This window comes from Amblyomma maculatum, chromosome 2 (assembly GCF_055883805.1).
Source record: "Amblyomma maculatum isolate TAMU_Amacu chromosome 2, ASM5588380v1, whole genome shotgun sequence".
In the NCBI taxonomy this organism is placed as follows: Eukaryota; Metazoa; Arthropoda; class Arachnida; order Ixodida; family Ixodidae; genus Amblyomma; species Amblyomma maculatum.
The window spans coordinates 123492087-123506508 of record NC_139345.1 but is presented as its reverse complement, the minus strand read 5'-3'; the positions used below and the strand labels follow the sequence as shown (position 1 = coordinate 123506508).

Below are 14422 nucleotides of genomic sequence, written 5' to 3'. Positions count from 1 at the left end.
GGAAGGCCCTTCATTGCAGGACATAAGGGAGAGCTGTCGAGCAACTTCTTCCCGAATGAAGCTCTTGATTCGTGGCAGGAGCGCAGAATGTTCAGCTGCATCTGTCAGGCCAGCAAGCGACTCAGAATGCATGGTGTTCGCGCGAGTTATGGCCCTTTGTTTGCACAGTTGATCCTAACTTTGACACAGTGTGACCACTTCTGCGACGGTGCGGATATCTCGAGCATTCAGCATCTGGAAGGCGTCGTCATCAATTCCTTGCAGAATGTACTTAATCTTGTCGGCCTCTGACATCTGAGCATTCACGTGCTTGCACAAGTCGACGACGTCCTCGATATAACTCGTGAAATTTTCGCCAACCTGCTGAGACCGCGCACGCAAGCGCTGTTCAGCGCGGAGTTTTCTCACAGCCGGACGGCCGAAAACTTCCGAGAAGCTGGCTTTGAACACGGACCATGATGGAATGTCCGCTTCATGGTTCCGAAACCATAGATTGGCTACGCCGGTGAGATAGAAAATCACGTTGCTTAATTTCGTTTCCGCGTCCCATTTGTTGTAAGCGCTCACTCTTTCGTAGGACGTAAGCCAGTCCTCGACGTCATGGTCGTCAGTGCCGCTGAAGATGGCGGGGTCTCGCTGGCGGAGAGAGCCGGAACAGATGATGGCCAAGCCAACTTGTACGGCTTGGTGGTTAACGTCCTCAGGCATCGCAGGAGGTGGTAATGTGCGGCTGCGGAGTTCCAGGGCGAGAGGATAGATCTTAACCAGCAGCTCCACCAAATGTAAGATGGGGGTTTATTCAGTAGATCAGCAGGACTGGGCAGATATATATATATTGTCACGCTAATGACGACGATGAGGGATGGTGATGGTGAGGCAGAAGAAGAAGACGAAGCGTTGGTGCCTGGGGCTAGTAGGCTTCACCTTATCCCACTGCCATATCACTGTAAATAAACACCCCTTTGCTATTTCATCGTAACAACTTGGTGGAGGTGCTGGGTGGAGGGCACGCTGGGCCCTCCGGTTACAGGAATATGACTTTGCCGTGGTTTACAAAAGCGGGAGGCGTCATGCAGACGCAGATTGTCTTTCTAGGATGCCAATGGCCACGACTGGACCTGAAAGCGACGATTTCGACAATTATATATCGACCCTCGAGCCAGCGTTCCCCGACACGAATGTTTTCAAAACGGAACAGCAAAATGATACCAGTCTGCAGCCTCTCTTTGCCCAAGCCAACGTACCTACAAGCCGTTCTTGTGTGCATGATGGCCTCCTATGGAAAAAGAGTTATTCGCCTGTCGGCCAGCGATACCTACTCGTAGTTCCCAAGACGTTGTGCACGGACGTATTGCGTGTTATGCATGATAATCCAACTTCTGGGCATTTGGGATCGGTTAGAACACTCCACCGTGCTCAAGAAAGATTTTACTGGCCCAGAATGCGCTCGACGGTTGAACAATACGTTGCCAGTTGCAAGCAATGTCAACGCCACAAACGTCCAACTGCAACTCCGTCTGGCTTGCTGCACCCTGTGAAGACCCCGACAGCACCGTTTGATCAAGTAGGCATTGACCTCGTAGGTCCGTTTCCGAAGTCCGTGGATGGAAATCGCTGGATTGTAATCTGCGTGGACTATCTCACACGTTACTGTGAAACCGCCGCTCTTCCATCTGCTACGGCGCATCAGGTGTCGCTTTTCTTGCTGCACTCAGTCATCTTACGACACGGGCCGCCACGAATTGTCATCACTGACCGGGGCCGACAATTCACTGCTGATGTTGTTGAAGAGCTCATGCGTTTATGCGCCGTAACTTTCCGACACTCGACGCCATACCATCCCCAGACAAATGGCTTGACTGAGCGCGTCAACAGAACGCCTATCAACATGCTAGCCATGTATGTGGACGCAGGGCATAAGAACTGGGACACCATACTGCCCTTCATCACGTATGCGTTTAATACCGCCACGCATGAGACGACTGGGTACAGTCCATTTTTTCTGCTTTACGCCAGACCGCCACGCTACTCTCTGGATACTATCCTGCCCTTCACAAGCCGTGAAGACCCCTGCCTGGCTGAGACCCTCTGTCTCGCCGAAGAAGCTCGGAGAATCGCCCGATTACGGTCTGGTGCTTCACAAGAACGTTCCAAAGTGCGATACGATTCCAGTCACCGGCGGGTCACGTACTCTGTAGGTGATTTAGTCTGGCTATGGCGTCCAATTCGGCGCCGTGGCCTACATCAAAAACTCTTGGCCCATTATGACGGCCCATATGTGGTTATCAAACGCCTTAGTGATTTAACTTATGGGATAGCCCGCCTGACAGCATCGGGTCGCCGGTCTGCCAAAACCGAACTGTGTCATGTTGCCCGCTTGAAGCCGTGTCAGCCTCGCACGACTCACGAACACGCCCAGAGGGCTTCGTCTGAGTAGGGGGGAAATGTCACGCTAATGACGACGATGAGGGATGGTGATGGTGAGGCAGAAGAAGAAGACGAAGCGTTGGTGCCTGGGGCTAGTAGGCTTCACCTTATCCCACTGCCATATCACTGTAAATAAACACCCCTTTGCTATTTCATCGTAACAATATATATATATATATATATATATATATATATATATATATATATATATATATATATATATATATATATATACATATATATATTGTTACGTGGAAACTCGGTGTATTTAGAGTATATTGACAGCACAGTTAGAACTGGCACAGCAGCGAGTAGCAACACGGAACCAGTCCCACTGCTTCTTCTTCACCTTGTCCCTTCCGCGAGGCAAGAGGACACTCCGTCGTCGTCATCGCGTAGCATGACCCCCCGGCGGTGCAAGCGTCGTCCCGGCGCTAAATTGGTAAAGAAGGCATGAATTTGTATGGCTTCAAGCGCGAAACATGGACAATGTCAGTAGTGGGGTGAGAGGAGGTGGACGCGGGCACAAGAGGGGTAAGTTCATATGTCACATCAGTGACTTGGCGCACCACCCGATAAGGGCCACTGTAGGGGGACAGAAGTTTCTCCGAGAGACCAACGCGGCGTGCAGGAGACCACAAAAGAACCAAGGACCCAGGGTCATAGGTTACGTGGCTGTGTCGGCTATCGCAGGCAGACTTCTGAGAAGTCTGAGAGGCGAGTAGCCGACTACGGGCTACTTGGCGCGTTTCAGTGGCTTGCGCAATGGCGTCACGTGCGTAGGTAGTTATGGGGCGGCCAGCATGCGGAACCAACGTGTCCTAAGGTAAAGCGGGGTGCCTGCCAAAGAGCAGGAAGAAAGGTGAATAACCCGTCGTGTCGTGCTTAGAAGAGTTGTAAGCAAAGGTCACATATGGCAGCGCTAGGTCCCAGTCGTGGTGATCAGGTGATACATACATAGATAACATGTCTGTAAGTGGGCGGTTGAAGCGCTCGGTAAGACCGTTGGTTTGGGGATGGTACGTGGTTGCGAGCTTATGCTTCGTAGAACATGAACGCAGGATGTCTTCAACAACTCAGGACAAAAAGTAGCGACCGCGGTCGGTGATTAATTGACGAAGAGCGCCGTGATGGAGAATGACGCTGTATAGAAGAAAGTCAGCGACATCCGTAGCGCAGCTCGTGGGTAAAGCTCGGGTGATGGCATAGCGTGTTGCATAATCGGTTGCCACTGCGATGCAGTTGTGACCCGACCGTGACGTAGGGAAGGGGCCAAGAAGGTCAAGCCCAACACGATAAAATGGTTTTAAGGGCACGTCAATAGGTTGGAGAAGGCCAGCGGGTGACCGCGATAGTTTTTTCCTCCGATGACACGTGTCAGAGGCTGCGATGTAGTGCCGGATGCTGCGGTATAGTCCCGGCCAAAAAACGACGCCGTACCCGGTCGTAAGTGCGAGACACACCGAGATGGCCAGCTAGCTGTGGGCACGTCGTGGAGTTCTTGAATACCAGAGCAGCGGAGCTTTTTGGGAATCACAAACAGGAGGGGAGAACCGTCATTATGAAAGTTACGGCGGTCCTGTACAACAAAAAGCTTGAGAGAAGAATCTGTTCTTCCAGATGCCAGGCCTTCAATGATGGCCCTTAAAGATGGGTCATTGCGCTGCTCGCCTGCTATGTTGGCAAGATTGGAAGGGACGAAGACGCAGGGAATCGCCTCTGCGTCGCCGAGATCAGGGGGCTCTACAGGATAGCGAGACAAACAATCGGCATCTTGATGAAGGCGCCCCGACTTGTAAACGACGTTGTAGGAGTATTCTTGAAGGCGCAAAGCCCACCGACCAAGACGGCCGGAGAGATCTCTCAGAGATGACAACTAACAAAGCGCTGGTGGTCAGTGACAACTGAGAAAGAATGGCCGAATAAGTAAGGTCAGAATTTAGCGACAGCCAATACAAGGGCGAGACACTCGCGCTCAGTAATCGAATTCCGGAGCAGTCCAGGACGCCGTAACGTTGAGCTGCAACTAACTGCCTGCTTCATTCTGTGCAGCCTGTCATCGGGAAAAAAATCCTCAAGCCATCGCCTGAAATCCTGCTTATTGCCTACACCGAGCGTCCACGTTCTGCGTCCGCCAGATACCTGTTTGTGCCTGCGCTTTGCTGTTGGACTGTTGGAGGGCCGTCGGCGACACTTTATCATCCGGCAGTCAGCTGCGCTTGCGCAGCTCGAAGGGCCATCGACGTCACAGGAAGGCTATAAAATCCGCTGTCTAGCCCATCCTCAGCACCATTCCGGAGCAGTCCAGGACGCCGTAACGTTGAGCTGCAACTAACTGCCTGCTTCATTCTGTGCAGCCTGTCATCGGGAAAAAAATCCTCAAGCCATCGCCTGAAATCCTGCTTATTGCCTACACCGAGCGTCCACGTTCTGCGTCCGCCAGATACCTGTTTGTGCCTGCGCTTTGCTGTTGGACTGTTGGAGGGCCGTCGGCGACACTTTATCATCCGGCAGTCAGCTGCGCTTGCGCAGCTCGAAGGGCCATCGACGTCACAGGAAGGCTATAAAATCCGTTGTCTAGCCCATCCTCAGCACCATTCCGGAGCAGTCCAGGACGCCGTAACGTTGAGCTGCAACTAACTGCCTGCTTCATTCTGTGCAGGTACGTGTGTGAGCCTTCTTTTACTTAAGGTGCTTGTTGCTATATAGCGGCTCTTGGACTGCTCCGTCCGTCTGTACATGATATTATGGGAGACAAGGCACCTTCGACTATAAAGGAAGTCGTGAAAGCACTTGCTGACATGTCAGCACACTTTGAGACAAATCAGCTAGAGCTGAAAGAGGCCCTCAAAAAGGTAATTGAAGATGAGCTTGAGCCAGTGCGGAAATCCATGGAGTTCATTAACACAATTTTTGAGGAGCTTAAGGCAGAAATAGCTGAAATGAAAAAGGAACTGAAATATGTGAAAGCTGAAAGCGTAGAAATAAAAAAAGACAACGATCGCCTCTCAAAAGAACTAGAAGACGTGAAGAAAGAGGTGATTGACTTGCAGCAGTACAGCAGGAGAAGTAATCTGGAAATCAAGGGGCTTCCTGTAGTCCAGGGTGAAAACCTTGTCGCTACTTTGACAGATATATCACGCCATTTGCAAATTGAAATCAGTGAGAGTGACATTGATGTCGTTCACCGAGTGCCATCGATGAACAAAAAAGAGTCAAATGTGGTGGTCAAATTTCATTCCCGTGCCGCTAGAGACAAAATGCTGAAAGCTGCCAAAAAACAAAGACTAAACACATTTCACCTGGGTTTCAACAGCTCAGAAGAAAAGAGTTCACCAGTCTATGTAAACGAGCATTTGTGCCCGGCAAAAAAAGTGCTGCTGGGCCACGCTTTGAAGGCAAAAAAAGAGAAGGGTTGGAAGTATGCCTGGGTCATAGAAGGTAAAATCTTGATGCGCAAGACAGACAACTCGCACGTACTGCAGGTGACGCGAATGGCTGACCTCGCCCAGGTACAGTAATAAATAGGCTACCCTGTAATCGCTGTATCTCCGAATGACTTACACTTCTGCTCAAATCGAAAACAAATGGCTTGGGCGCGGTCAGGTATCTGTGTTACACTGCAACATCCGGAGTGCTAGGAAAAACCTCGATCATTTGGTTGCTTATCTGTCACATTACTCGTATCGTTTTGATGTTATTGCGCTGACAGAAACATGGCTCAAGCAAGGTGAAACTGTTGAAATTCCTGGGTACAATTTCCTCTCGCGACCGCGGGACAGTGTATCACGTGGTGGTGGCCTCGCACTTTTTGTTCGAAAAGGGATCGACTACTGCTGTAAATGCAATGCTAGTTATGAAGCAGGTGTAGTTGAAACACTGTTCATTGAAATGAAGTGTGGCATCATTATAGGTGTTGTTTACCGCCCACCTAGCGCTTGTCTAAACAAATTCTATTCCGTAATGGAAACTACGCTATTATCACTTGCGACGGGTAAATCGTCTTTGATTGTATGTGGTGATTTCAACATTGATTTGTTGAAAGATGATTGCCGTGATTACCTCTTGCTGATACAGTCCTTTAACTTGACAAATGTTATAGATGAGCCAACTCGAGTCACTAACCAATCCGCCTCTCTGATTGACCATGTGCTTTGCAACAAGGACATAAATGTGTTTGCTGGTGTGTGCGACATTGCCATCTCAGACCACAATCCCATCTTTATTCTTTATCCCTGTGACCCTTTGCTTTATCCTCCCAAGCAGTTTAAAAAACGTACCACCCGAATCGATTACGCTCAAGTGCGATCGCTGCTTCAGTGCACAGATTTCGAAGGCGTGCATGATGATGACATAGATATTGAATATCAATACCTGATAAAGAAAATCACAGACGTCATTGACCGATCCACTTACACATACACTAGGCGTAACTACGACCATGGTATATGCCCTTGGATGACAAAAGCTATACTTGAAGTCTTGAAAAAGAAAGATTTATACTATCATAAGTGGAAAAACAATCGAACTAATAGGTATTACCGGGAACAGTTTCGATGCTACAGAAACAAATCGGTCGCCATGATGAGGAACTCAAAGAAACAATACTACACTAATCTAATTATGAGACAGGAAGGAAATTCCAAAAAGATATGGGGAATTGTGAGCGATGTTGTTGGATTAAAGAAAAAAGAACATATCCTTCCAGACTTAATCTCAGAGGAGATGGCTGATACCTTCAATAATAATTTCGTCGATCGAGGAAAAAAACTGGTTAATGGCTTTCCTTCAACAACGCCTCACCTAGGAAGACCTATTGCAACAAATAATACCTTTGCTTTCCGGGAGATAACTGAAGAAGAAATGAGGTCAGTAGTTAAAAATCTGCGAGAAAACAAAGCTTGTGGTTATGACGGAATACCATCGAAGGTGCTAAAAGACAATATCGACATTCTTCGCACCCCCTTATGCAACATAATTAACCATGCGATGGTTAGCTCTCAGTATCCAATAAGCTTGAAGATTGCGAAAGTTGTGCCAGTCTACAAGACAGGAGATCCCAATGACCCCAGTAGTTACAGACCCATATCTGTGCTTAGTATAATCAATACTGTTTTTGAAAAATTAATATCCTTACAATTGAACAAGTTTCTGCTTGATAATAATGTAATCTGTGCTGAGCAGCATGGCTTTATCTCAGCCAAATCAACAACCACTGCTGTCACATCACTTTCTCACCATATTAACACTGCTCTTCACAAAAATCAAATTGCAATAGTAATATTCCTCGACATAAAAAAGGCATTTGAGTGCGTCTGTCACTCAGAGTTATTGGAAAAATTAAAATCGTGTGGTATTACTAATGCCTCTCTCCAGTTTTTTGATAGCTACCTTTCCGCTAGAAAACAAAAAGTAGTGCTGAGTGACAGACACTCCACACTACTACCTGTGACTTGCGGGGTCCCGCAAGGATCTGTATTGGGTCCTGTTTTGTTTTCCATTTTCGTGAACGACCTACCGCAGGCCGTTCAATTTTCAAAAGTCTTTATGTATGCAGATGACACTGCTCTTTTGTTCACATCTAAGTCACTCTTGGGCCTAGAAAATACGATAACGTCCGAACTGTTTAATGTTTCAGAATGGTTTCGTGCTAATAAACTAACAATAAATGTAGATAAAACTAAATATGTAGTATTCCACTCCAAGAGAAGAAACATTGACCCTAGTACGATTCACATATCTCTAAACAACGATTGTATTCAGCAAGTTTGTTCTTTCAAATACCTTGGTATCATCTTTGACCAACACTTGCACTGGCAAGAGCAGATAGATAAGCTATCTAAAAAGCTAGCTTTCAGTTGCTACGCGCTTACCAAGGCGAAAAGGTATTTCCCGTACACCATACTACGTTCCCTGTATTTTTCGTTATTTCACTGCCACATCAGCTACTGCTGTGAGTCTTGGGGACAAACGTACAAAACTTATCTACTTCCCTTACAGAGACTGCAGAAGAGAGCATTGCGTATAATATACCGCGTATCTTTCGACTGCAGCAACAATAATTTATTTCTAGAAAATCGAGTACTTTCTTTAGAATCAATGCTTAAATACAAAATCTGTGTATTGGTAAATAACATCATTAATACTAGTATTCCTCTGCCACTTGATATTTTCTTGTTGCCATCTCGCAATACAAGACACGCATTAAATGGCAATTTCAACCTCCCTGCCTGCCACAATGTGTACGGAGAACGTTTAGTACAATTTTCTGGAGCAAAACATTGGAACACGTTGCCTATTAATGTAAAACTTGCAGGTAACTTTAAAATGAGTTGTAAAATGTTCTTTATTAACAGCCAAGGAGAGTTATGATCCCCTCCCCCCCCCATTTTTTTTTTTTGTGTGTGTGCGCTTGCGTTTTGTATTAATTGCCTATGAATTGCTTGCTGAAAAGTATTTTTCTCCGTGCCTGTTGATTCTTTTTGCTTGTCTGTTTGAGTCGTTTTTTTTTTGTATGTTTGTGTGTGTGTGTGTTTGTATGCGCTCATTACGGCTGCCTGACCAAGTTTATTCTGTACTGGACCGTCTACTAGCCCCCCGGCTATCGGTCCAAATATTCTTTATGTATTTCGTTTCCTACAAATAAAGATCACTTTGATTGATTGATTGAATAATTTCGTTCCGCGTTGGAGAGAAGGTGGCTAGCATATGCAGTGACGCGGTCGTTGCCATGTTGGCGTTGAGCCAGCACTGCGCCGATCCCATATCCGCAGGCGTCTGTTGGAACTTCAGTGGAAGCTGAGGGATCGAAATGAGCCAAGACAGGGGGAGACGTCAGTAAGCTTATAAGCGTTGGAAACGCACCTTGCTGGTCAGGGCCCCACGTAAAAGCGGTGTCTTTCTTAAGTAGGTCGGTGAGGGGATGAGCGATACGGGCAAAATCTTTGATAATGCGGCGGAAGTAAGAGCAGAGGCCGACAAAGGTGCGCACATCCTTCGAAGACTGGGGATGCGGAAAGTCTTTGACGGCTTGAATTTTAGCCGGATCAGGTCGTACTCCGGAGGCGTCAACCATGTGTCCAAGAATGGCGAGTTGGCTGCGACCAAACTGACATTTTGATGAATTGAGCTGAAGGCCGGCTGTACGGAATACATTGAGTATACTGGTAAGGCGTTCAAGGTGCGAAGAAAAGGTCGGCGAGAAAACTACGACGTCGTCGAGGTAGCACAGGCAGGTTGTTCATTTAAATCCGCGAAGAAAGGAGTCCATCATTCGTTCAAAGGTCGCCGGTGCATTGCAGAGACCAAACGGCATGACTTTAAAGTGGTACAAGCCGTCTGGTGTGACAAAGGCTGTTTTTTCACGGTCCTGCTCGCCAACAGCGATCTTCCAATACTTGGACCGTAAATCGATTGAAGAAAAGTATTTAGCTCCATGGAGGCAATCTAAGGCATCATCAATTCTGGGGAGAGGGTACACATCCTTTTTAGTGATACTGTTGAGATGGCGATAATCGACTCAAAAGCGCCAGCTGCCGTCTTTCTTTTTAACCAGAACGACTGGGGACGCTCAAGGGCTCGTCGAGGATTCTATGTCTTGAGCGAGCATCTTGTCAACCTCCTTTTGTATTACTTGGCGTTCAGCACCGGATACGCGATAAGGACGGCGATGAATAGGGCAGAAACAGCGTCGCCGGTGTGTATGCGATGTTGCACAAGAGCAGTTCGAGACAATGGGCGCTGATCAAAATCAAAAATGTATCTGAAAGATGCTAGCAGACGAGAGAGAGTATGAGCTTGTGGAGGAGAAAGGTCCGGAGCGATCATCTTGGCGTAATCTTGAAGATTGGATACTTCAGATAAACAGCAGTTAGAGGAGGGCGGTAAACCGGTAGTCACAGCAGAGAGATTACACTCATTTACAGGACACAAAGTGGCGAGCAAGATGCCTTGCGGGAGGGGCTGGATTGGCGAACGAAAAGTTCAGAACAGGAAGGCATGTTTTGTTCGCGGTCACTGTGACGACTGTATGAGCAAAGGCAATTTGCGTCGGGGTAGGGGAGCATCAAGGGTTGGGGTAACGATATACTGTCCATCGGGAATTGAGGGTACAGAGCAAAACGTAACATAAGTTGCGGCTTCAGATGGCAGGCGGGCAAAGTCGACACTACAAAGGCGGTGCAGAACACGAGAGGGTGGGTCTAAAGGAGAGGGCGATCAAGTTTAACGACGCTGGTAGCACAGTCTATGATGGCTGCATGGTCAGAAAGAAAGTCGAGGCCAAGAATGATGCGAGGACAATGCTGCAGAACTGTGAAGATGAGGGTGGTATGGCGGCCAGAAATCGTTACTCGGGCAGTGCACAAGCCAATAACCTTTGAAGTTGCTCCATCTGCAACACGCACAAGCTGCATAGGGGCAGGGGTCAGCACTTTCTGCAAGCGAGAACGGAGTTCTGGGCTCATGACAGAAACTTGCGCACCAGTATCAATGAGGGCTTGAACGGCTGTGCCATCCACGAGAACGGTGAGCAAATTACGGCGTGCACGAAGAGCTAGACGAGGATTTGAGGTCGTGGTCCCTACTGCAGCATCACCTCTAGACGCTGCAGCGCCTAGTTTTCCGTCGGAGAGCGGCCATATGGACTGGGAGGTGAAAAGCGACGGCGTTGGGGCGAACGGGACTGACGGCGGTGGGGGGAAGGTTGAGGCGTGAAGACTCGGTATCAGCGGCTCTGCTTGAAGGGTCGTGACGAGGTGGGAATATGGACGAGAGTGGTCATCGTAGATAGAGGAGGGTGGCAGGCGGAACCTTTTTGGCTGGAACCAACGATTTCGGCAATAACGGGCGATATGGCCGACGCAGGAACAAGTAAAACAAATAGGTCTGTTATCAGGTGTGCGCCATTCGTCAGGATTGCGTCGACGCTGGGCAACATAGGCAGGTCGGACAGAATAAAGGATGAAAGCGTCAGGGTTATAAGCAAGTCGGCCAGGATAAACTGTGCGAACGTCGGTGTCATGAGGAGGTCGACCAGGATAAACTGAGCAAACTTCGGCGACAGTGGGCGGGTTGACGGCAGCAACAGAGTTGAGTCCCAAGGTGGCGAGCTCTTGGCGGACAACGGCCTGAATTAGGGGAACGTCCGGGTGGTGGCTGTCGGCCAAATGTGGCGGCAAGGTAGCGGGAGCTATGGCCTCGAGTTCGTGGCGGACGATACGGGTTACATTTTTGGTCGAAGTTGGCTGGTGTTGGGACGGCAAATTTTGACACGAAGAAGTCGGAGCAGTATTTGGAAGGCGGGCAAATGAGTGGGCTATGCAACGACTTTTGGCGTCTTCAAAATGGCGGCATTCTTTGATGATGACATCAACTGTGTTGCAATCTTTGTACACAAGCAGGTTGAATGCATTGTCTGCGATGCCCTTCACGATATGACCAACTTTGGTGGACTCTGACATGTTGTGATCTACTTTGTGGCAAAGGGCGAGGACGTCCTGGATGTAGGCCACGTATGACCCAGTAGCTGTCTGGAGACGGGTCTCGAGGGTTCGCTGTGCTGTAAGCTCTCGACCAAGACTCTTTCCAAAGAGTTCGCGGAGCTTCTCTTTGCAAGTATCCCAACTGGTGAGCTGATCTTCATGAGTCTCGTACCAGGCGAGCGCAGTGCCCTCGAGGTAAAAAACAACATTCGCTAGCATGAGGGTCGGGTCCCAGCGATTATAGGTGCTCACACGTTCGTACTTGCGTATCCATTCGTCTACGTCCGTAGTGCCGGTACCAGTGAAACTGCCAGGATCGCGCGGGTGGGTGAGGATGACTGATGGCAAGGCCCCCGTTGGTGGGGTGGACGGTATCTTGAGGCATCTTTGGGCAGGAAAGCATGCGGCCGCTGCGGAGTTCCGTCGTGCGGAAGCAAACGCCGGGATCAACGGCCGCACCTCCACTAAGATGTTACTTTTAAACTCGGTGTATTTACAGCACAGTTAGAACTGGCACAGCGGCGAGCAGCAACACGGAACCAGTCCCACTTCTTAACCTTGTCCCTTCCACGAGGCAAGAGGACACACTTCGTCGCCGTCATCGCGTAGCAATATATATTGTAAGCACTGTGAGTGAATTTCATCGTCATCTGAATGTAATCGTCACCGGTCATCGTGTCGTGGGAAGAAGACGAAGTGTTGATGAGCTGTGACTAGTCGATGGATGCTGCTTCGGCGTATCTGAAATAGAAAGCTGAATTTGCTGTGCGTCCTTCTGCGTCACACTCACAATACATATAATATATATATATATATATATATATATATATATATATATATATATATATATATATATATATATATATATATATATATATATATACCGTCGACTTCCCCTGACCGATCTACGACAGCATGGCCATCGCGTCGCCGCTCTTCATCACCCTTTCGCCGGACTTCGTCGCCCCTTCACCCTCCATCTTCAGCTTCTGCCCGCCACACGGAAAACTAACCTGTGAAGTTTCCGGAGGTAAAACTGCATCGCCTGCCGTCGCTCCAATTCCTCCTCTGCTCCCATCCAACATGTTGACCGTATTCGTTGAAGGAAATGTACTGGAAGCTTTAATTGATACCGGCGCCGCTATTTCTATTATGCAGATTAAGTTGTGTTTAAAACTCCGAAAAGTGCGCACTCCTTTACGTGCTGCAAATGGAGAGAATAACCCTTGTGGAGCATGTACAGCCCGAGTCACCACTGACGACATCTTGCACTTCATTGAGTTTGCTGTCCTATCCTCCTGTGTCCGTCAACTCATGTTCGGCTGGGATTTCCTACAAAACGCCTCAGCAGTAATTACGTGTTCCCCTCCCACTATTGAGATCACTGAATGCAACATTGTTGCCGGTAGAGAACCACCTTCCTCCCGCTTAGTTATGTTTGCCGATCACGTCCTCTATCCGGGCAACGAAGATATTCTTTCTGCCACTTCTGACGCCATCACCGATGGCGACGTCCTGATGACACCCAGCCCTCGTCTCCTGTCAAGAGGTATTATCATCAAACTGTCACTTCGCTTCTCCAGCGGTTCTTCTCTTCTCGCCGCTTTCAGCACCACATCAGAGCCCATTCTTCTGTGCGCGGCTCTGTTCCATCAGTTGCTTCCACCCAGCCTGTTACTCTTCTTCCCATTTCCACCTCCGATCGCTCTGATTCATACCCTGCCTCGCTCAGCGCAGCAGTTCGCCACACGATCAGCACCGACCTGACAGCAGACCAGACAGACGCATTACTCGCTGTATTGAAGAAACCCGCAGACTCGTTCGACGTCGATTCCGACGAATTGGGTCAAACCACTGTAGCAACGCATCGCATTCACACAGACGGATCAGACATAGTTAGACGCCGGCCATATCGTGAGTCTTCAACCGAGCGCAAGGTTATTCAAGAATATGTTGCTGACATATGCTTGCACGCAACATCATACGACCATCGTCCAGTTCCTGGTCATCGCCTGTTGTGCTAGTGTAAAAAAAAAAAGACGATTCGGTTCGTTTGTGTGTAGATTACCGTACTCTAAATAGAATCACTCGCAAGGATGTGTATCCCCTCCCTCGAACTGAAGACGCCCTCGATTGTTTACAAGGTGCCCAATTTTTCTCCAGCCTTGACTTAAGATCAAGCTACTGGCAGACCCCCTTGCATGAAGATGATAAAGAGAAAACCGCCTTCGCAACACCGTACGGTTTATACGAATTCAATGTAATGCCATTTGGACTCTGCAACGCTCCTGCTACATTTGAGCGAATGATTGACACAGTTCTCCACGGCCTCAAGTAAAAAATATGTCTCTGTTACTTAGATGACATCGTAATTTTTTCTTCGTCATTTTCTGATCACCTTATTCGACTCGATAAAGTGTTGACAGCACTTTCCAGCGCTGGCCTACAGCTGAACACTAAGAAATGCCGTTTTGCATCAAAATATATTAAAGTTCTTGGCCATCTCTTAAGCA

At 48.3% G+C, this 14422-nt stretch overlaps 1 protein-coding gene across 1 annotated transcript; it reads right to left on the bottom strand.

Annotated features, from left to right (window-relative positions):
• Positions 1-10774: 10774 nt before the first annotated feature.
• Positions 10775-12511, bottom strand: LOC146199750 (uncharacterized). The gene is made up of 3 exons (XM_084592190.1): positions 12498-12511; positions 11481-12294; positions 10775-10819 (listed from the first exon to the last, which is right to left on the bottom strand). Exons 1-3 carry the CDS (start codon positions 12509-12511, stop codon positions 10775-10777), a joined length of 873 nt encoding a protein of 290 aa, XP_084448316.1.
• Between the last annotated feature and the right edge of the window lie 1911 nt (positions 12512-14422).

What these genes read in the sequence shown, in the direction of transcription:
- LOC146199750 (XM_084592190.1), bottom strand. An exon ending in ACCCGCCCACTGTCGCCGAA is followed by an intron (nt 10,820 to 11,480) that starts GTTTGCTCAGTT and finishes TGCGTGTTGCAG; the next exon opens with ATGGAGCAACTTCAAAGGTT.